Source organism: Penicillium longicatenatum (assembly GCF_028827895.1).
Source record: "Penicillium longicatenatum strain IBT 33135 chromosome Unknown contig_2_segment0_segment0, whole genome shotgun sequence".
Taxonomy (NCBI): Eukaryota; Fungi; Ascomycota; class Eurotiomycetes; order Eurotiales; family Aspergillaceae; genus Penicillium; species Penicillium longicatenatum.
Window position 1 is genome coordinate 6,297,296 of NW_026643120.1, and position 22,320 is coordinate 6,319,615.

Genomic DNA, 22,320 nt, shown 5'->3' on the forward strand with positions numbered 1-22,320 from the left:
TTGAGGGGGATTATCAGGAGGCGGAATGCCCATTTGTTTGTGTTTCTGCGGCGGAATGAAGTCAGTGTTGCCCGCTTTCTACTTCCCAACAATACAAAGTGATAGAACTTACCATATATCTTCTGTTATCCATTCAATTAATAAGTTTCTGGTCGGATCAAAGGCATTTGCAATTCTATATAAAATTTGATTTTACTTCACTCATTTTGATATTGGTCCACGCACTGCCCGAGGTTGCATGTTTCCTCTATATATCTTGTCGCCAAATCTCCACTTTGGCACCATATAAATTATACACACGACGGGCGTCGAAGCGTCATGAACAAAAAAGAAAGAAGTCAAAAAGTCCACATGCGTAGCGAGACCTAGAGAGCAACTGGACACTTTTTCTTGGCTCTCACTCAACTGATTTCAAGATTGCAATTAGTTCACTCTTGAATTTTCTTCTGATTGTAATGATTCTGATCTCCAACCTTCCAGAGGTCACTTCAGTCCACTCCCCCGATTCCAGCAGACTATGAAAGCCTCTTCTCTCTGCTTTTCTTCCTTCCTTATTCTTCTTCATCCTCTTTCACGTTCCAGGGGACCTTGAAGGATCACCACGAAAACACCCTTCCAGGAAGAATCCTCGAACTTCTCTTCAGGGTCAGCAACCAAGTTTACATCGAAGGTTCATCACGACATCACTTTTGTATATGAAGCCCTCCAATATCCTATTCAGGTTCGACAACCGAAAATTACGCGAAGACGATTTGTTTTTCTCGTCTTTCAGCAGTCCTACGCGTTGAAGCCTTCTCGATATTTAATGGAGTAACCTCGAACCCCGTTCTAGGTTCAAGAATCGAAATCCAACCCGAGACAAATTATTCGGATTAATTGCAAATCCTATCACGCGGAGCATTGCGGGACTCCATTCCAGATATCGACGCAAGGAAGAAACATGCTTGTTGTAATATTCAAAAGCTTCCTCAGGGGCCGCTGTGCTCTTGTCTTCGTTCATGCTCCTTTCTGAGCTCATCCTTTCTGCGATGCCCACGTTAAAGATGGAGGAGTTTGCAATCAAACTTTTTCATGAAGAAGCTATGTTGTGGGCTCCTTGAATCAATACCTCAGTGCTCTCTAGGTGATGATGGAGACTATGAGTCCACAGGTAAGTTTACTTCCTGAACCATGTCTTGCACCCTATAGCCCCTGATGAATATATTATAGACAGCGAAATGCATACGGCCCATCGATACTGAATGCCGCCTGCTGGGATCGCCTCAATATATCTGCACTTGCCGTGCAATTACTCAAAAAAGGCCGTCGAGGCCGGGGAAGACTTGTCACGACTCTTGTGGCGCGCCGGGCCTTGGTATGCATGCCATCATCAGCTAGATCGTGCTATTCGAGGGATGTCAAGGTATAATAGCATATCCCAGGCAATGGACAGAATCCACCCTTTTGAAAATCAAAAGTGAGGTGAGACTTAGGTGGAATACAGATCATCCACTTGTTACAACGACAATGTCAATACCTTGCAAAGGATGCCAAAATCCAGCCATGAAAGGAAATACCTCTTCACGGATGTTAAAACCAACTCAGACATTCCGAGAGAACGGCTGCAATCGCAAAGATTCATCTCCACGGAGTTGATAAGCTATGATGAAGGCGAGCTATGAGGGATTGGATCATAAAAGACTTCTCCAGGAAATTGGGCTACATGCTCTTCAGTCTTCATCAGGTTTGACAAAGAATAGATAGTCTCCTCAGCAAATTACAAATTTTAAGTGCAGGCGAAACCAGAATCTAAAAATTTGTATTGTCCAGCTTTCCAAGCAGCATAGACTATTTGTTCAACAATTGTCAAAAAATGGCTAAAGTGGAATCCAAAAGCAGATGGAATATAGTCTAGAAGTGAAACAAGAGGCAGTGACGAAGTAAAAAAGCACTATGTTCAGGGAGCGCGGAAGAAGGGAAGAGCGTTGGCTAAATTGTTGAAAAGGTCCAATTGGACTGCTTGGAGATGTTCAAGGGCTAGTGCGAGGTGTGGAATGGCTTAGGAGCGCCACAGGCCCCAAAGTCAGCTGGAGTCGGGATCACAGTTTCCCACTCAGTGACGGTGACGGTGGGGGTGACGGTGACAACAACGGCAGAGGAAGAAGGGGTGAACTTGGGCGTGGACGATGTGATGGGAGATGGGGTGGGTGTAGACGAGGTCACAGGAGTGGGAGTGGCAGAGGACGAAGGGGTCTCAACTGTGGTGAAGGCAGTGAGGGTGGTGGTAGAGGTCAAGAAAGAGGTGGGAGTCGGAGTTGCAGAAGTAGTCGGGACGGGGGTCGATGTAGACGCGGCGACCTCAACGACCTCGGAAGAGCTCGAGCTGGAGGACTCGGATTCAGCCACTGCCTCAGCACCAACATCGATGGAGACGGAGACAGATGAAGACACCTCAGTCTCGGACGACGAAATGGTCTCAGTCGAAACAGAGACGGAGGTTGAGGTAGATGCGGCAACAGCAAACGTAGTTGTCGACGTGGAAGTAGACTCGGTGGAGGACGAGGAAGACTCGGATGAAGAAGAGGAAGAGGAAGAGCTTGACGAAGAACCAGAGACAGAAATGTAGGCATTACCAACAGAGTTGGCGACGCTGTCGGTAAGCATGTAGTCATTGGCGCAGAAGAAGAACGAGTAGCGGGCAATGGCGGACTTGGTCTCGAGCCACTCGCTAGCCTCCTTGACGAAAGTAGCAGCGGTGGCAAGGTCGGTGATACCGGATTCGTCAGTGTCCAAGCCAAACTCAGTGAGCCAGACCTCGGAGATGGAGTATTCCTCGGCCAGTGTGATAGCCTCATTGACGAAAGTCTTGAGGTCGGACAGCTCGCTGCCATACCAATGAACAGCAAGCGCGGAAATCTCGCAGCTTGTGCACTCGCTCAAGAAAGAGGACATCCAAGACAAACCTTGGCCAGTGGTGGTAGACGAAGTCACAGCGGGACTAACCAATGTAGCTTCGCTGGAGTAGATGGTCAGGTACTCCTTATAATATGTAGCGGCATCGGCGTAGCCGATATTGGCTTGGGAGGACGAGTCGGGCTCGTTGAAACCCATCAAATGGGTGCTGCCATCGGCAAGGGCGGTCTTAACCGCCGCAGCCCAGGCATCCGTATAGGTGGAACTCGAACCCCACAGCATGGGCACATACTCGACACCGGAGGGAATATCACCATTGATGGTGCTTCCCCAGTTGTAAGCCCAGGAGATAACGCTAGAGCTGGAAGTCAAAGCGGAGACGAGAGTTGCATCGTTGTAAGCAGCGCCGCGCTTAGTCGAATCGCCGGATCGCTTGTGCAAGGCGGATTTGTGCACATGTTGGTGGCCGTGGGGATGGGCAGCGGCGCCAGCAACCAAGAGGCCGGCAGTCAAAAACTTAGAAAGCGAAGCCATTGTCCAGGCTTGAATTGGTTGAGTTGGTTATCAGTTCGATCTGGCTTAAGCGAATTTAAATGAGTGATAGGCTACACGGGTGTAGAAAAGAATGACTTGGTGCCAAAGGGCTCCTGTCGAAAAGGAATGGAAACTTCTGCGCACAGCACGGAAAGTTGGAAGAAAAGATATTGAACGAAGATGTAGATGAAACAAGGGGATGGCCTCGCTACATAGACGTGGGCTAAGGCCGTTGCGTATGCCGCCCATTAGCCTATACTCCAAGCGAAAATGCTCGGGCGACCATTCCTCTTTCGCCCCAAAACGAGGTGGGTTGCCAATCGAGAGCTAGGAAGTGGGCATTGTCCGGAGATCAAACCGAGCGGACGATTGGCGGATCGTCAGTAGTCAATTTCGATGTGGAAATGGCAGGAAGCCACTGCCGAGTAGCCATTGGGCGCCGCCACGAAACGTGAAAATCTAGACGTACGTGTATCGGGCTCGAGCGTTGGGGGCCCAATGAGTGCTCGGTCTAGTCTACGGTCGGTTATTATCTCCCGCGAAAGAGCGGTGTTGGTTGTCCTGCGTTTAGGGCTGAATTTTGAGTCCTGATGCATCAGAACCTAGAAATGTCATTTTGAAGCTTTCCATGGCTGCGCAGGGGACTTGGGCTTACCACCATGAGATACTTAGTGGTACGATCACTATGAAAATTCGAATGCACGCTCATAGCTAATCTTCGGTGCCTACACGGGTTTTTCTTTCCCCCTCGTTGTGAGCCACAAACATGGGCTGAGGGAGTGGGGCCTTATTTCCAAGAGAATTAGCTTACGTAGACTCTAAAACATCTCGTGGAAAGCTTGGCTTGTACACATCGGTGCCAGATCGCCCAAATATACACGCTACGGGTATAAGGCATCACTCAAGAGTCAATAGAACCACTGATCGTCACAGAATGTTAGGAGACTAAAACAATTATACCATGCACCTTCTCCTAAAACATGTGGCCAGGCCACAGTGGAATGTCAAATTTGTTCTAGTGAAAAGTGGATCCGCCACCTCAGCACAAACATTCGAGTTCTAGCAGAATCTAGCCCGATTCCCGTATGATTCCGGTGTTTCATCTTAGCGCCATACTCCAAGACCTGATAACGTGGCGGGTTCCAGCCAAACTCCGCTAGGCTCGTGGATGTTGACTTGGCTGCACATTTAACAGGAAAATGTATATTGATTGTGGATTCGTGGGGTTATAGGGGTACCGGTTCAAGCCCCGAACTCCTGTCACTCCTTTGATGGTGTTCGTGGCCCATTTATCGGATTCGTCACCCAAGGTAGGCGCTGTGCGGCACGGCACGCACCCTTGTCATTTGCACGGGTACCTGAATCCCCCATGCATGCGCAGTTCTTTCGGCACCTGCATGAAGAGGAAGGGGACAATGTCTTTTTCGATATACCAGTGGTTCGTCATTTTTCCACTTCCCTATAATATTTATTTATCATCATGGTGAAGAAGAAGGCTAGACCAAGGGCGGAGAAGCCGATGGTCACGTATTGGAGATAGACTAGCGATAGAAATGGATAAGCACAGTTTTTTTCAAGAGTTGAAGAATTAAAATAAAAATGAATGGAAAGGAGGCGATAACAAACAGCAAATCAAGCAACGTTGACGCCATATCCATGGGGCAGCAAGGCAATGAAGCACGCAGGGAGAGCGGGATGGCAATCATCACGTGAGATAAGAAGTCCACTTCGGGACTAGTGCGGGCGAGAATTAGATAATGCGAGGAAAGCGGGATTTTGAACGAGAAGGATAGAAAGAAGAACGAACGAATTGAGACGTGTTACGGCGTCGATGGTCTTGGAGATACTGGACAAAAATGTCTTCATCTCTTGAGGTTTGTGATACCCGAGATAAAAGAGTAGTCGTCTGCAATAAAACTTGTGTCCACTGACTCAAAATCCCAGCATATCGATGCTTGTGTGCCAACTACAGCCTTGAAGGCACTCTCTTGGGGCAGCCAGAATCTCATTCTTCAAGGCCAAGGTCCATTCTTACGCGTCATTGACGACGAATCTGGTGATGTTGTGACTCAAGTGCGAGTCTTCAAACGCAACAACCTCCATGGATTCATTTCATTATCCGAAGGGCAAGATGGCAGTGACCAAAGGCATATTCGGTTCATCATTTGGGGTGGCCAGTCATTACGGGTGGTTGGCCTGAGATCAGATTTGAATGGTGGAATAGTGTCATCCGTTTTGTCATCAGAATTCCTTGCTCCAGATTGGATAATGAGTGGCTGTGCGGCAGTCGTGGATCAACCAGACACGGCATTTTTGATCACCGCCAATAACTCACTCTTGAGATTAAAGGTTACACCTAGCATTCAAGCTCCAGGCCAGTCCGTGATCAAAATCTACCAACTTTCAACAAGCGTTAAATCTATTTTGTGCGCGGCTGATCTGGTTGCACTTTCACCTACGCATGTGCTTATTGCCGCGGGAACCATCTTTGGAGAGATTATTGTTTGGTCTTGCTTTATGGATGCTAGCGAGAACGATGAGAACCAGGCGATTGGATCAATTCACCACTTCTTCACCGGGCACGATGGAACTGTGTTTGGTGTGCAAATATCTCCTATCATTCCATCAATGAAAGATGGACAGGCAGGCCGCGTTCTAGCAAGTTGCAGTGATGACCGAACCGTGCGAATTTGGGACATTTCTGATTGTGAATACAAGTCTGCCGATGATCCCTCGGCGTACTCCACAGACGGATTTGAACTCCGAAGCACGGGCTTTGGTGCCACAGATGGCAATGACACCGGTACAAGGTCCGAATCTTGCATTGCACAGGCGTTCGGACATGCCGCTCGTATATGGGATATTGGCTTTCGTTCGAACATATCCCAAGATTCCTCTAAAATTGGACTCGTGACTCGTGGTGAGGATGCTTCGTGTATCGTTTGGGATTTAACCTGGGAGTCACCATCGCCAGGCACTACAAAATATGAATTACGCAAGGACTTCTCTTCAGAAGCACACCTAGGAAAGCATATTTGGTCGATGGATCTTTGCCGCCGCGGCGATGACACCGTGGTTTACACGGGCGGTGCCGATGGAGCGTTGAGAAATTTCAAGATTGACGAAGTCAGACCCTCGCCGATAGTCAAAAAGACTGCAGTGAGGGAAAAGAGTGCCAAAACCAGTTGCGTTCAACATTTTGCCTTCGTTGCTGAGGATTGTCTCATTATGTCCAACAAAGCAAGCCAGCTACAGATTGGATATGTGAGTCCGGGGCTTGATGCCAACATTACGTGGGAACCTTTGCAAAATAATGAAGATCTTGGCTTGATTTCCCTGATAGCTGGAATCCCCGATAAAGGCCTCGCATTGATAAGTGACCCTCGAGGAAAGGTTCGGCTGTACAACCACAGTCTCAAATCGGCCTCCGATCTCATTGACTTAGCCGGACGGCCCATGGAACTTTTAGTGCTCAAGTGGGATGCTGATGCGGAAAAGATCTTCTTCGTCGCTTCTTATGCCAAAGATGATTTCGCAACATTGGTCACGATCTCGGAGTGGAGCGGTGATCGTCCCCGGGTAGAAACCGTTACAATTATCTTACCCCTGGCACCCTATGATGTGGCCTCTGCTTCACTGTGTGGCGGGGGAGAGTACTTGTTGCTAGGATCAAGACTTGGTGGCTTATCAGTACACCTGGTCGCAAATCCTGAAGTTTCCACTGGTCCTCTCCTTGTCGACCGACGTGTCCATGGTCACAACGGTACCAACCACATCCAATCACTTTCCTCGGTGAAGGCCTCGGATGGTTCATATTTGGAATACCTCTTGACGTGTGGACGTGATGGGAAATATTGTGTTCATGAAGTGAAGATTGGTAAGGAGAGAGGTGATGCTGTGACTCTCACAACCGTGCATAGGACAGAATCAGCGCTTGGTGGAAACATTGAAGGAGCATATAATGACGAAGTGACCGGTGATTTGATGATGTATGGATTCAATTCTCAGAATTTTGTTTTACGAAACGAGTCGAAAGGAACAGATATCACTTCTATTGGATCTGGAGGTACTCGCAGGCCGTGGGGCTTCCAACGACGCATCAAGGGTGGAAGTGGCGACCTTCTTGTTTGGAGAGAAGGGCCTTCCCTTGCTAGCCAGCGAATTCGGCATGATGTCAATTGCTTGATCCGAGCCGGAGGCCATGGTAGAGAGATCAAGGCCATGGATGGCTTGGATGGCACAAAGGATATCCCGCCCCTTATTGTGACGGGCGCAGAAGATACCACGATCCGGATATCCACCATTTTAGATTCGCCCACTACAGGCCCTTGGGGTTCTGTGCAAACTCTTCGCGTTCTGAGTACGCACGACTCTGGTGTTCAAGAAGCCTCCTGGTCAAAATGTGGAAAATATCTATTCACAAGTGCTGCTTGTGAAGAGTTTTTTGTTTGGAGAGTACGACGGATCCCTTCCTTTGGAATTGCCACAATCCTAGCAGCGGTTTGTCCGAAAGATGACCCGAAATCCGAGCTTCGGATAACAAGCTTTGATGTGGTGGAGGTTGAAGAAGGGGAAGAATCCGGCTTTCTTTTGTGCCTCACTCTCTCAAACTCTACTATCAAGGTAAATATTCTTTTCCCACGCATTTGACGATGAAATGCTAATCTGAGGTAGATCTTCCACTACTCGCCGCATAGCAACGACTCTTTCACGCTTCTGGCTCGAGGGAAATACATGACGAACTGTTTGACACAAGGCCGCTTTGTTATCCAGGAATCTTCCGTGACACTCATAACGGCTGCTACGGACGGATACTTTACTCTTTGGGATCTAACCGATACCCTTAAGCGATTTTACACCATCAACTCCTCCTCTTTGAGAGTCATCGGGCCATTTGACCCCGAAACATCTCCTGAAGATATCACTTGTGAGAATCGGCATGAAGTTCATTCTAACAGCATCAAAGCCATGGAATTAGTTTTGGTGTCTGGCACAACAACGCTGGTTGCATCCGGTGGTGATGACAATTCGTTGTCAATATCACTTTTGGGGCCTGCCCTGAACGGAACAGTGGAGACCGACACATATGTGTCGACGATCTCAATTCCAGATGCCCATGCAGCCTCAATCACAGCTATCAAAGTTCTGAGCCAGACACGCTGTGAAACAAAGGATTCCGGACTGGACACCACGACAATCATAGTGGCTTCGGCAGGAAATGATCACCGAGTCAAAATCTGGTCAATTACTGTCCCTCTGTCTCAAAACTCGGGAGGCATTGAAGCCCATTTTCTCCAGGACAGGTACAGCTCTGTAGCTGATATTTCTTCAATGGCCTTGGTTCGGAGGTTGGACTCTGGCAAATCTTCTGAAGAAGAAGGTCATGCCACGTTATTGGTCGGTGGTGTTGGTATCGAACTTTTGGAGGTAAAAACATAATGATCTGCATGATGGGCATAGACTATGTATATATTGATGAAATTTAAAATTTGCGTCACCTTTCATAACAACAAGTAGGTATTCGGTCCTTTCAGGCCCGAGACCCATGCCCGTTTCAAAAACGGCTTAGCCTAAGAGGGGTGATCTCACTCATGCAGGATTGTTTAGGTTGCATTGACGGAACAATTCTTGGTACGAAATGGTGCCGACATATAAGTAGCTGACCCCGCATTTAGCGGAGGCTTCGCCGTTCAACTTGCGAATTTCGGATAAAAAAGGAGATCGACTGACGATTGCGGAATGTTGTCCGTGGCAAGATTTATCAACTAGGAAATGGGGATGTGACACGAATTTTCCTAGCTAGACCATTCGCAGTCGATCAGTAGATAAAGTTGAAGGCCGGGCTGAATTCCCCCTTGCGCGCATATCGTCAATAAACTGCTTGTTTAATTCTGACTCAAGCTCGAGGGCTGATTAAAGATCCTATTCAAGATGAAAAGCAGATTGCTTTGCTGCGCAGCTGGTCTTATCATGGCTGCAGCGGCACACTTTGGAGATGCACCGTTGCCTACCTACTTTTTCACCTTGTAGGCGCTCACAATCAATGTTGAGACCATTATAGAATACGTCTAAATTCATATACCCAGTGGCGATTCGTACAGCATGACTAGCTTTGATGTGTACGGCGAACAAGCGACGCCTCAAGATCCGATGGGGAATCCAGCACTGGGTGAGCTGAATTCACACCAAACTTCAGCTAATGGTATTGACACACTTCAGGCACTGGGACAACAGGAGGAGGTATCAACTGGATAGGCTATCTAACGACAGCAGATAACGACTCGCTCGTCTTGAGCTACAATCTCGCAGTCGGTGGAGCAACAATTAACAATAATCTCATCAATGCCGGAGTAGAAGACATGACGACACAGGTTGCTACGTTTTTATCAGTATATGGCGATAAGCCTGGGATAGCGCCATGGGGCTCTGAGAATACAGTCTTCGGCTTTTGGATCGGAATCAATGAGTAATCACCGACACCAGTGCTGTTGCTATGCCTCGAGTCTAACGATTCAATAGCGTTGGCTGGGCATATTCCGGTGGGAACGCTAGTGTTGTTGTACCAGAGCTCATGGCCTCGTACGAATTGCTCGTGAAGCAAATATATGCCAAGGGAGGACGGAAGTTCTTGTTCTTGAATGTTCCGCCGACTAGCCGCAGTCCCTATATTCTCGATCAGGGGGTACAGGCTTCAAGAGAACATGCGGCGTGGCTTGCGGTTTTTAACGAGCATCTTAAGTTGATGGTGTTGAGGTTTCAAGATGAACACCCCGATGTAAGTGTATTGGATGGGTCAAGGTTGACGATAATTCTCAAGGCTGATGTCCTGCAGGTTCAAACCGTTATTTACAATTCCTGGAATTTCATGACAGGCGTTTTGAACGATCCGCATAAGTATGGATTCCCGAATAACACGTGCATTGATGATGATGGGACAACTTGTGTGTGGTGGAACAACTACCATCCTGGACTAAAATACCATGCGTTGCAGGCTAGGGATATGAAGAAGTACCTTTCTCCATTCAAGGCATGGTAGCTTGTGAGAATGAAGATTCCAAGGGGGCGGGAGGTAGGCTGTCTGTGGGATGTAACATGTCATTTCATCTGAAATTCGAAGATGTGCATATGTAGTCATTTCTGTAGCAAAGCAAGAAAAGGAAGGTTGCGAACTTTTGTTCAGATTCTCGATATTTCTATCTATTAGTCTGTTCAATCTCAATTGGCTACCTACACTATCATGTAAGACTTAAACCGGACGAAGGGCTATGTACATATCGGGTTTAGCTAGAAAGTGGGGACTGGAACTGCGCCTCTTGATAGATGAATGGCGCTGCCTAATGCAAATTGCAGATCTACCAGTCCTCGTTGTCTGAGAATGCAGAAGATGGGAAATATTGAGAAAGTTTCATTCTTTTTGTTCGACCTGCCCGGCATGGATGAGCCTGGTTCAAATCAACAGTCAACAATCTTCGAAGTAATGATTGCTGGAATTGTTTGCATCGTTTTTGTAGCGTCATCTTGCAGTGTCAATCAAGTCAAAAGGCGTGATGCTGAAATGTACACCGTAGCAGCTGTCACAAAAGTAAGATGGCCTGGTTCGATAGAGCCCCATAGTGAGGCGCAATCATGGCCATGGCTACGCTGTATGTATCATCACATTGCTGTAGCTCGGGTGTGTCTGATAACACCATTGTGTTGGATAGTTGAGGTATATAAGGTGTCTCTTCCCTTGCCTATGAAGAGTCTTCTTTTCTTCATCAACTTCCTTCCCATTCTTACCTCGTTTATCAATGCACCTATAATCCTCCTCTCTTCATTTCCAAACATCATGCCCTCCAAAGCCAAAAATGTGGGCATCAAGGCCATGGAAATTTACTTTCCCAGTCGCGTCAGTACATCTCGGAGTTCAATTTACCACAAAGTCGAGTAATTGACTAACATATGCATCTATAGTACGTTCCACAAACCGAACTTGAGACCTATCTAGGAGTCAACACTGGAAAATTTACCATTGGACTAGGTCAGCAGAAAATGAGCTTCTGTGATGACCGCGAAGGTATCTTGTCACACTCCATCTTCAGAGCCCAGGACCATGCTCCATTAACACATGACTACATTCATAGATATCTACTCCATGGCACTCACAGCAGTCTCCTCCTTGCTAGAAAAATATCACATTGATCCAAACACCATCGGCCGCCTAGAAGTGGGAACCGAAACCCTCCTCGACAAGTCAAAGTCATGCAAGTCAGTGATCATGCAATTGTTTGGTGACAACACAGACATTGAGGGTGTTGACACCTACAACGCTTGCTACGGTGGAACAAATGCCCTATTGAACGCAGTCAATTGGGTCGAATCATCTGCTTGGGACGGTCGTGATGCTATCGTCGTAGCGGGCGACATCGCTTTATACGATCAGCCTGCCGCCCGCCCGACTGGCGGCGCTGGGTGTGTAGCCATGCTGATTAGTGCCGATGCACCTCTGGTACTGGAACCCTTCCGCGGAACGTACATGAAACACGTTTACGACTTTTACAAGGGAGATTTCGGATCCGAGTACCCCATTGTGGATGGACCATTCTCCAACGCGTGCTATCTTGAGGCATTGGATAAATGCTACGAAGGATATCGGACCAAGTCCATGGCAAAGAGTGGCGAGCTTATGAATAGAACTGCAACTCACAAAGGGTTATTTTTGGATGCCTTTGACTATTTCGCCTTCCACGCGCCTTATTGCAAACTCGTCTCCAAGGCCTACGGTCGTTTGCTGTTCAATGATCTCCGGTCGGACCCTGACCACTTTGATGAGATTCCCGAAGCGGTTCGTGATGTTGAGTACACCGCGTCCTTGATGGATAAAGGGATCGAAAAGATATGTATCGGGTTGACCAAAGAAAGATTCTCCGAGCGTGTCCAGCCATCCCTAACGGCACCCACTAATTGCGGGAACATGTACACTGCTAGTGTCTACTCTGGACTGCTGAGCTTGTTGAGCAATGTTCCCAGTGAGGAATTGCAGAATAAGCGCATTGGCGTTTTCAGCTATGGAGGTGGCTTGGCTAGCACTTTGTTTAGCTTACGGGTTCAGGGAGATACTTCCGGAATCGCGGAGCGGATTCGACTAATTGAGCGTTTGGAGGCTCGTACTGCGGTCTCACCGGAGTTCTATGATGAGGTTAGTTTGTTTTTGTTAATCAAATCGCTTGTGGCGACTTTCTGACAGAAATAGATGTGCAAAATTCGGGAGAAAACCTACCAACAGAAGAGCTATAGCCCTGTTGGAAGTGTTGATAGTCTGATTCCTGGTACTTACTACCTTGTGCATGTGGACGAGATGTTCCGGCGGAGCTATGAGAAGAAGAGCATTTAAATGAACGAGCCTGGGCAAAATTTACTATAGATGGTGGAATGGGCTTTTATTCTTATTCGCTGGAAGTTTTGTTTCACCTAATTCAATTTCTGCAAGTTATAGTAATATCTCGCGAGATTTTATTCGTCTGGGTTTCCCGCAGATTAATTATTCATTTGCGAAACTCCGGGACGTGAAAAGAAGTATGTTTTGAACATTGGAGGATTTTCGGTGTATTTTGAAACCTAAGTCTCAGGAAAATTGATGCAAAGTGGCGCTCATCCGTGGTCTTTCCGTAACCCCCCACCCCCCCCGTATTACACCATATCGGATTCGATGCATGAAAATGGCGAAGTAGAATAGAAGAATCGACAGACTACACTCAGCCTTAGAAGTGTACAATGATGGATGAAAGGCTGGGTTATGTAAATGAAGACCATCGGATTCAGAAGTAAAGTAAGCTAATCAATAGAACACGATCCGATTCGTCCAGGCATAGAAGGATGAAACTAAATATAAAAGCGCCAGGAATGGAAGCGAGGTCTCATGGAAATCAAAATAATAAGGTCATTGCTTGTAAATGCGGTGGCCGTGACCAAGACCATTCTCAATACTATCCCGCTCCCTCTCAACACAGCCATCCAGGAATTTTAAAGGAAGTGTTGCGAGTCTCGGGTCCTTGCCATTCAAGACTTTAGTTGCCATCTGGAGGTATTGGGCGGCAAAGACTTCCCAAAGTTCTTGATCTAATTCACTTTCCATCAAAGGAAGTGGAAAGTAAGGATCGTTTTCGAAAAACGACATCACTAGGTGCGATACTAGTACCTCAGGGGCCGATAGGGCAACGGATTCACTCCACATATTGCACAGGTTGAAGTCTAACATCCACAAACGGGTCGTACGCTGCTGGAAATTGACCGACATCATAGACTCGATGTCTGTATGTGGAGATAGTGCTGCTATCTGCTCCGGGGACATATTCAGGATGGAGGAGACATCCGGTGTGTATGTTGTATTGCCTTCACTTCCCAGAACAAATTCAATATCATATCCATCAACATGTGCAGCCCAGTGGACGAGTGCTAACGCTTCACCAATAGCGCCAGCCATCTTGCTGATAGGAAGGCCCAGTTCAATCATCTGGTCGAGATACAAGTTAAAGTTTCGTAAGGTGAAGTTTGCAGGCGGAGCGGTTGTATTTCGACGCCGGCCGAGGTAAACTCGAGCAAGACAGTCTCGGTTTGTGGGATTGGCGGCCACAAGGGCTCGAGATGGTTCTGCGCAGTACTTGTTGATTAGGGCTTCGCGAGCGATTTTCGGCAATGGGAGGATCCGCTGGGAAATCAAGGCCATCGCTGGTAAAGAGATTGTTTCGTGTAGTGTTGTGGTGAAAAAGGGTTTATTTTCGTTCCACCATGTATCATTTTCCTTTGTGATATAAGAGAAGAGTTGTGGTACGCGGCACTGCATTGGTTGGTTGGGGTTCTGATACTTTTGAAAAGCCTGACTGATGCTGTAATGGGCCTTGAAATCGGCCCAAAGGCTATCTTCATATGACGGCTTGGCAACTTTCAGAACGTACCCCCGGCCAGGTCTTTCAAAGACAAGGCCACACTGACCAAACCCGATGGTACGGTATCCGATGGAGGTCAGGAGCTGTTGGCCTTGCTGGAATCGGGCAAAAGAGGAGGCGGTACCCGTGAATGACTCTGGGGAGAGCACTTTCAGGAGGATGTTCTCGGGGGAAATGGTCGCATCTAGGAGATTCAGCTCTCGAACGACCATGTCGTTATGCTCCCGGTCCAACAGGGTAGACAGGTGATTGGTCAGGTTCATGTCTGCAACAAAAGATGAACTTGCAGAAACAGGGGAGTCCTCGCTGGAGGACTGCTTTGAATGACGAAGACGATCCATCACGGGTGCTTTTGAGAGGAACGATGATAATGGAAAAGGGCGTTAGGACGGTGGCAGAATGAAGAACAGAAAAGGAGGGTTTGGATTGGGAGTTGCCTTAATCAGGTCCGATGCCAAATTTGGCAGCGGCGCACTACATTGTGGTATATCACTGGCTCAGAATAAGATTCACATAGCTGGGAGAAGGTAGCCTATGCAATGGAATCTACTATAACGATGTCAGATAAAGAAAAAGAGTTTAGAGTTGATATGCATGTGTTTCTCGTATAAACAAATTCATGGAACCAAGGTCATCCTGAGGGTGGCCTTGGGTAGGATCATGGTAGAATAATCCTCACAAAACACCTTCTATGGTTTGGCTCTTTCTACCAACCTCTTTTGAGCCCCCTTCATCTATCCTCATTCCTTCACCTATGAAGGGAGTGGTGAAGCCAGGGCTTTAACGAATTCTGCAAAACACTCTGCTTCGAATCGCAGATCTAGAACGACAGAAGAACCTTGTCGAGGCGATGCCCATTATCCCTCATAATCTTCTCTTTCCTCTTGCTGCTTTTCTTCTCCTGAACCTATGAATTTCTCTCACTGCTTACAACAATCCGCAATTCTCGTTGAGGTATTTCATAAGGATCCTCTAGCCCAACGAAATGGAAACCAAGCTAACCAGTATGCATATGATTGTAGGATTCCCATCACCCTTCTCGTTGTCAACAAACGTCTGAACGCAATGCCGAACCCTCCGCCCAGTGAGTTCATGACGTCTATTTCAATGGATTTGTTTCCATGAGGCTAATGCAGAGCTAGAGACAAACGCCGAATGCGAACCTCCGGCCCCAACCATTAATGGTGCCAGCCTGCCTCCTAGATTCTGGGCCAACGTCGCCCAGAATCCAGGCACGCTTTTAGGTCAGAATCCAACCTGGTCCCGTGCCGTGGCCGAGATCAACAAGGCCGGCACGCTGATGAACTCTATGCGTCACATGCCACTCCTATGGGAGCCCACGGTCATGTACAGGGGAAGGAGGTGGAAGGAAAAGGAACACTGGCCATGGACGGGCAAGGTTTTCAGTGGCTTTATCTCCGCCAAGAAGTCCGATTACACAGGACTACTGGCCCAAGCAACAAGGGAGTTGCTTGATGGAGACAATGCATGCTGGCACTGTCAACAAGGTATGGGGATGTTTTATGGGTGCGTCCGAGTCCATGGTCTCAAAAACTGCGCCAACTGACATATAGAATTCTAAGCGATGCGCCCTGGGATATGGCACCCTTACCACTATGTCAGTTCAGCATGGTGCGATACCAGGGGGGAACACATCAAACGCTCAGCAGCTACTCGAAAGACCTTCGAGCCATGAAGGACGATGTCTTGGCAAATCTCATATCGTTGCGAAAGCTCATTGAAAGAAGTGGGGAGCATTGGCAGAATGCTGATGAGTCGAATCCTGAGCATGCAGACCCTCCAGTGCCGACGGTAGATATGTTGACGCTGACGGACATCTACCATCGCGAGCTCAAGGGATCGTGGATGCGCAGGCACGGTAAATATCTACGGGAGATTCTCACTACTATCGGATCGGTGAAAGATGGAGTCGTTGAACTGGTGAATCGTCTGGAGGCATTAATTGCGAATCGTTAGGAATGAGGGCTCACATAATGCACTCAGCCTTCTTTATACATGGCCTTAATAGCTCTCTACGTATTCCGTACTCTACCCGCTCTTGCCGTGTCTGTGACCATGTAGTAAAGTTGAATCAAATACCTGAACGCGGTTACGCTTATTATTATGGGCTGAGACTGTAACTAAATCTAATACTAAAGGTATAAGACAGCAATGGAGTCATCCATCAAAGATATCAGGTCTCTAAGAAACCTATATTCATACTTTACTTTTCTTGTCTTTTTTTCCACCGCTTGAATATATGTCTTCCGAGATAGGTACCACCCGCGTTGAAATTGCCAACAAAACTTAGCGACATTCTCCAGGGCTCATGCATCTTTTACAAGGCGGTTGGGAAAGTATTCCTATTTTCAAACCATTTCCTTTCAAAACCCAGGGGCGGAAATGTGTTTGCCTACAGTCCCCAACAGAGTTCAGGGCAAGGTCATTATCGCTTGTCAAAACCTCCACTTTTCTACCGTTATCAGCGATGATAAGCCCCATCAATTCCGCCATTCCGGTCGCGCACTCTCCTCTCACCCACGGACCACCAGTATAACGAGACCAAGCAGAGTGAATAAAAGACGAGTAAAACATCATGACGTCTGATGCAACAAGACGTGACGACGAAGCACTCCATCAAAGGCCAAGGAAGAGGGCTAAGTACACACAAGTCGCCTGGTATGTGTCCGTGGCGCTTCAGTTCCGAAGTGCCGAGATTCTAACCGCCCCAGCAACGAATGCAAAAGACGCAAGCTGAAATGCAGCGGAGGCAACACCTGCGCTCGATGTGCTCGAGACGACATTTCGTGCATCTATGCGGCGCAACGGCCGGTCGCAGCTACGCCAGAGGGTGATGTCAAAGATGATCGGTACGGCCCCTTGAACGATTCGTAATGTCTTTCATCAACAGCCTACGGCTGGGCGCGCCAATGGCCCAATGGACTAATATGATTCAGGATAAACACTAGATTCAATGCTGTCAATCAGCAATTGGAGGCTCTCCAGCGGGAAATGCGCACTATTTCCGCTCGGCTTCGTGAACTCGAGGGAAACAGTCCAGCCGATTCTCCAAAATTGTCGGCACGGGGAACTGCTGCGGCTGTTGGATTACACCGGATTTTGAACGCTCCCAAGTCGCCTACATATGTTGGACCGACAAGTGCTGAGTTTGGGCTCGGTCGCCAGCGTCGGCTCGGTTCCGCGGACAGCAACCATGGTGAGAATGGGAACGATGATGAGGAAGAGGACTTTGATCTTTCAACAGCTGCTCCTAGTCCTGCACCCTCTGGTGAACAATTTGAAGTGGCTTCTGGAGATCCACTGATGGGACTGGGTCTGGAGGAGATCTTGCGTTTGGTTCAAGTTTACGAGGACACTGTTGGCATCATGTACCCTTGTGTTGATCTGGCCAGTTTGCGTACATACGTCGTGGAGTTCCACCATCAATATGATCCAGCTATCGACCGTGGATCGGGTCGGTTACTGACAGATTCGGACCAAGATTGGTTTCATGCCCGCGATATTCAAGTGTTGAAGATTTTGTTGGCTACCGCCTTGCTTGTCGAATCTCATGGTCGAAGTGAGCGTGCAGCGCAGCTGGCGAATAGCGTCGAGGACCGCTTTGCCAGTCGGCTCAAGGTAGCTGAGGTTGACATGAAGGAGATTCTTATCTTGACACTGCTGGTATGTTATCCTTCTCCATACACTGAGATCCTTTCTAACGAAAGTAGTCTATATTCCACTCGTATCGCGACGATGAAGTCATCGCCTGGCGATTGACTGGTATGGCTGCCCGAGGTAGTATGGAGCTTGGTCTACACCGTCAGGATACATGGCACAAGACAGGAGGAGTGTTTCCGGGTGCGTTAGAGTGGATGTGGGCAAGTCGGCTTTTTTGGTGCATCTATGTTCTAGACCGAAAATGGTGTTTTGGAACCGGTCTTCCATTTGCTATTCAAGAGTCAGACATGGACACCAACCTGCCGGAACCTGGTCATTCCACGCCCTACCTGATGTGTATGATCTCGTATTCACGTCTCAGTACGAAGGTCTGGGGTTTGGTTGTTGGCTGGCCAAACAGGTCACGGGAGGCAACAGCAGAGAGATGCGCATTCTTAGATGCACAAGTTCAGCAATGGGTCCACTCTATTCCCCGGGAGTTGCGATTCGATCCAACCTGGCGCTCTTCTGCAGGACCAGAACATACCGATCGAGCTATGATGCTGCAAGTGCTTCTCGCCCTTCAAGCCAATCAGCTTCGGATTCTGGTCTATCGTCAAAACCTCATGAGTAGTGAGCAGATCGCGGAAGACCTGTCTGGTGCCTCGACTGCAGTGGAGACGGCTAAGAGTACCGTTCACATGCTGGATTACTTTAGCCGTGTCTCCAACGTCTATTTCCAATGGCCGGAACCTTTCAACTACTTTCTGATCTCGGCCCTTGCAGCCCTGTTTCTGGCCGTGCTACATGCGCCAGCTCGTTTCAGTCAGACCTGCCGACCGGAATTCTACACGGCGGTTGACATGGTGCGCCGCTCAGCAACACGGGCTCGCACGTCTAGACGTCTACAAAAGATTATCCGCAGCTTGAAGCGAATCCAGCTTAATGTAACTTGGCAAAAGAACACGGGATGCCAGACGTTGGAGAAGGATTCCCGAGGTTCTCGTTCCATATCGGGCCCTTCTATGGTCGCCGATTCGAATTCCGGTGCTTCCCGGTCAAAACAAGTGGAATCGCGTATTCTATGGGATTCAACTCCGCTATCCTCTAACGTCGATTCCCCATCACTCCAGAATCCTCCAAGTCTCTATCAGACCCCTGGAATGTCCACCCCACAACACTCGTCGGCGACATTTTGGCCTCTATCGCCTGGTACAGCTGCGGAAGCAGACTCCAATGAATGTGAGGATCTCAGTAGTTTCTTCGAGATTGCGGGCGGACTTTATTTCGATCCTCGGTCTGGCGCAGACTTTACAACGGGTGTGAATATTGAGTTGTCAAACTGCGAGAATGGGCGGTCACACAATGCATTGGGCGCTTTCCAGGCGGAGGATGAGGCATTGACACGCGTCATGGCTGGCTTGCTGTAAATGTCAATTTTGCAATTAACTACGATACCATGAAAAGGTCAGGAAAAGTTAAAGACAATATTTCCCAACTTTGCAATGAGCGATTTCTTTGAATCGTACGAAGTGCTGGCGGTATGGTCTGTAAGCGGACGAGTTCCGGATGAGCTGACGCCCCCGGATGAGATAACCCCCGCGGCCAATATCTAGCACCATCGAGTGTTTCTCACCCAAACCTCCTGTGATAAATCATGAAACTTTCATGTTTTGTGCAATAATTACAGTTGTCTACTTGGAAGCCCGCTTGACTCTATTCATCTAACGCTCCGGAATAATTCCGAAACTGAGCTCATCCATCGCCATGGTTTCCTTCAAAGAGATACAAGGCTCCAACGCACTCATTAACGATGTCACAGCGCCCCGCATCGCTATTTTCATCGGCGGTACATCTGGAATCGGAAAATCCACAATAAAAGCCCTAGTCGCAACCGGCACAAGCATAAGAATCTACCTAGTCGGACGCAAGTCTTCATCGGAGCGCACGCAGTCCTTCATCCTGGAATTAAACGCCATCAACCCCAAAGCAGAAATCATCTGGACAGAAGCCGAGGTCTCACTCCTCTCAGAGACCAAAAGAGTTTGCGAGCTTATCACAAAGAAAGAATCACGCGTCGACTTGTTATTCTTTACAACGGGCTACGCACCATTCGGTGCACGGATGGAGACTACCGAGGGTATAGAAATTACTCAGAGTTTGGAATACTACTCGCGAATGCTGTTTGTTTTTCGTCTTCTCCCACTACTACGCGCGGCCGAAGCTCCCAGGGTTGTTAGCGTTCTTGGTGGAGGGTTGGAAAGGGGGAATTTCGACTTGGAGGATATTGATCTGAAGAGACCTGGGAATTTCGGGCCTATGAAAACTCAGATGCAATGCATTACTATGAATACGATGACTATGGAGAGACTCGCGGGTGAAAATCCCGATGTGACTTTTGTCCACTCATGGCCTGGGTGGGTGAATACGGGCAATGTGAGGAGGGGTTTGGATCCCAATTCGATGATTGGATGGGTTGTTTGGTTATTCCTTGAGCCTCTTATTGGTTTGTTTTCGTTGAGCGGTGAGGAGTCTGGGCAACGACATTTGTATCAGTGTACTAGTGCTGCTTTTGGCGGTCGTGGCGTGCGGTGGATGGGCAAGCCAGGCATTAATTCGCTGGGGCAGCAGGGGGAGCAGGGGGATGGACTCTTTCTCGTGAATTATAAGTGTGATTGTACGCCTAATCTAGGGGTTTTGTCCTTGCTGAGAGGGAAAGCGACAGGGAAGATTTGGAACCATACACAAGATGTTCTTCGCCCTTATATGCAGGAAGAATGATCGTTTATGTTGGATGGCACTTAATTTGACTATTTTCTCACAATTCATACAAGAAAGAATATACCCGAGACGACAGAATACTGTCCATACTGTTTGAAAAATTTTCACACGCATTGTGTTTAACGAAGGATCATGAAGATGGGTGAAAAGTCAGTCGGTCTGTGTGGGCAAGGAACGTTTACCGAAGACGAAGACGACCCTCTGACCATCGGGCCCGGGCTTTCTCCCACCAGACTGGAAGTTCATAAGCCGCATGACACAGCAATCCGGCAATAAAGCCAACAGCATCATTCTTGAATCCTACCAACAACCCAACGGTCACCATCATCACAGTCCATCGTCGTTTGCGCTCTTCATCGGTGAGTACAGGGCCAATGTGCTGGTCTGGAATACCTAGCATGTGGCTTCCAGCGCGACCGATATCCCGGGCAGCAGAGGTGTTCAAGCTCTCGCCAACACTCACGAGCTCAAGGCCAGCCGCAATGACCATCACGCCCAAGAATGCCACCGGGAAGCGCTTGAGCAGGTCGATCAGGGTTTCTCCAAACAAAAGCCCAATGATGAGCTTCAGAACACCAAGGAAGATCACACTAGCGCCCGACCGTGCACCAAATCGATATTGAGCTGCTAGACCGCCGGAACCATGGCAGACAGGCATTGCGCCAAACCAGCAACCCAAAAGGTTCATTCCGGCGACACTTAAACCAATGTGCGTGATGGAAGGAGCGCGAACATTCGGCAGCAAGTCATGCGCAAGGTGAACAACCGCAACAATGGAGTTAAGAGTGGTGAGGGGAATCTGACCAATACCAGCATCAACAGCACCAGTTCGCCACTGGGAAGGAGTTGGCAACACGATAAACGGATGCCAAATTTCAAATGCAGGCAGATGACCAGCGAGCGTAGTCCGAATGATCGCAAACACGAGACCAAGCACCAACAGTGTCAAAGCATAAGGTACACGTCGAAATATATTGGTAGTCACAAGAGCGACGAAGGCAGCAAGGGCCCAGATCCGATTATCAGCCCAAGACGGGCTAATCCATCCCAAAGGCGCTAGCATACTCCCACAAGCAGAGATAACCAAGGACAACCCCGCTCCAACCTGGATTCCTTTAATCACAGGAATTGGTATAACATTAGAGAACCAGCGCAGCAGGCCAGTAACACTGAATACAAGAATACAAGCGCCAACGAAGATCCCGGCTGCGGCGATTGACCCGTTGGAAAAGCTGCGGGCTATAGCCACGGCAGCGATCGCTTTCATTGGCTGAACGGGGAGTGGAATGCCGAAATACAATCCTGTCAGGATATTGTAGACACCGGAGAAGATCAAGGTGCTGGCTAGGGAAACGCTGCCGTTCACTGCTAGCGCGATGGCGATTGGGAGAAAGGTTCCCAGATCGCCGAGGGATCCTGATATTTCCGAGACATAGTGGCTCTTGAAGGTGCGTAGATTGTGGGCAGATATCTCCCGTAATGATTGCGCCGTCATGGTGGATAGTGAGCTTGCCCAGGAGGACTGTCC

The 22,320-nt window shown here is 48.3% G+C and overlaps 9 protein-coding genes across 9 annotated transcripts; 6 read left to right on the forward strand and 3 right to left on the reverse strand.

The window, feature by feature from the left end:
* Positions 1–2,016: 2,016 nt before the first annotated feature.
* Positions 2,017–3,426, reverse strand: N7484_004868 (glycoside hydrolase family protein; the record flags this gene model as incomplete). Its single annotated transcript, XM_057115288.1, has 1 exon — positions 2,017–3,426. The coding sequence occupies one exon, from the start codon at positions 3,424–3,426 to the stop codon at positions 2,017–2,019; it is 1,410 nt and encodes a 469-aa protein (XP_056975428.1).
* Positions 3,427–5,282: 1,856 nt separating this feature from the next.
* Positions 5,283–8,865, forward strand: N7484_004869 (tRNA (34-2'-O)-methyltransferase regulator RTT10; the record flags this gene model as incomplete). Its single annotated transcript, XM_057115289.1, has 3 exons — positions 5,283–5,300; positions 5,371–8,049; positions 8,101–8,865. 3 exons carry the CDS (start codon positions 5,283–5,285, stop codon positions 8,863–8,865), a joined length of 3,462 nt encoding a protein of 1,153 aa, XP_056975429.1.
* Positions 8,866–9,357: 492 nt separating this feature from the next.
* On the forward strand, positions 9,358–10,462 carry N7484_004870 (SGNH/GDSL hydrolase family protein; the record flags this gene model as incomplete). Its single annotated transcript, XM_057115290.1, has 5 exons — positions 9,358–9,452; positions 9,513–9,595; positions 9,646–9,892; positions 9,946–10,201; positions 10,259–10,462. 5 exons carry the CDS (start codon positions 9,358–9,360, stop codon positions 10,460–10,462), a joined length of 885 nt encoding a protein of 294 aa, XP_056975430.1.
* A 792-nt stretch (positions 10,463–11,254) lies between these two features.
* Positions 11,255–12,799, forward strand: erg13A (putative hydroxymethylglutaryl-CoA synthase; the record flags this gene model as incomplete). The annotated part of the gene is made up of 4 exons (XM_057115291.1): positions 11,255–11,314; positions 11,380–11,482; positions 11,550–12,604; positions 12,659–12,799. The coding sequence occupies 4 exons, from the start codon at positions 11,255–11,257 to the stop codon at positions 12,797–12,799; spliced, it is 1,359 nt and encodes a 452-aa protein (XP_056975431.1).
* A 546-nt stretch (positions 12,800–13,345) lies between these two features.
* N7484_004872 (zinc finger protein) lies at positions 13,346–14,692 on the reverse strand (the record flags this gene model as incomplete). The annotated part of the gene is made up of 1 exon (XM_057115292.1): positions 13,346–14,692. One exon carries the CDS (start codon positions 14,690–14,692, stop codon positions 13,346–13,348), a length of 1,347 nt encoding a protein of 448 aa, XP_056975432.1.
* A 724-nt stretch (positions 14,693–15,416) lies between these two features.
* Positions 15,417–16,328, forward strand: N7484_004873 (uncharacterized protein; the record flags this gene model as incomplete). The annotated part of the gene is made up of 3 exons (XM_057115293.1): positions 15,417–15,435; positions 15,494–15,878; positions 15,926–16,328. The coding sequence occupies 3 exons, from the start codon at positions 15,417–15,419 to the stop codon at positions 16,326–16,328; spliced, it is 807 nt and encodes a 268-aa protein (XP_056975433.1).
* A 619-nt stretch (positions 16,329–16,947) lies between these two features.
* N7484_004874 (transcription factor domain-containing protein) lies at positions 16,948–19,441 on the forward strand (the record flags this gene model as incomplete). The annotated part of the gene is made up of 4 exons (XM_057115294.1): positions 16,948–17,030; positions 17,084–17,242; positions 17,309–18,035; positions 18,083–19,441. The coding sequence occupies 4 exons, from the start codon at positions 16,948–16,950 to the stop codon at positions 19,439–19,441; spliced, it is 2,328 nt and encodes a 775-aa protein (XP_056975434.1).
* Positions 19,442–19,778: 337 nt separating this feature from the next.
* Positions 19,779–20,792, forward strand: N7484_004875 (uncharacterized protein; the record flags this gene model as incomplete). The annotated part of the gene is made up of 1 exon (XM_057115295.1): positions 19,779–20,792. The coding sequence occupies one exon, from the start codon at positions 19,779–19,781 to the stop codon at positions 20,790–20,792; it is 1,014 nt and encodes a 337-aa protein (XP_056975435.1).
* A 178-nt stretch (positions 20,793–20,970) lies between these two features.
* N7484_004876 (putative sulfate/molybdate transporter) lies at positions 20,971–22,287 on the reverse strand (the record flags this gene model as incomplete). Its single annotated transcript, XM_057115296.1, has 1 exon — positions 20,971–22,287. The coding sequence occupies one exon, from the start codon at positions 22,285–22,287 to the stop codon at positions 20,971–20,973; it is 1,317 nt and encodes a 438-aa protein (XP_056975436.1).
* Between the last annotated feature and the right edge of the window lie 33 nt (positions 22,288–22,320).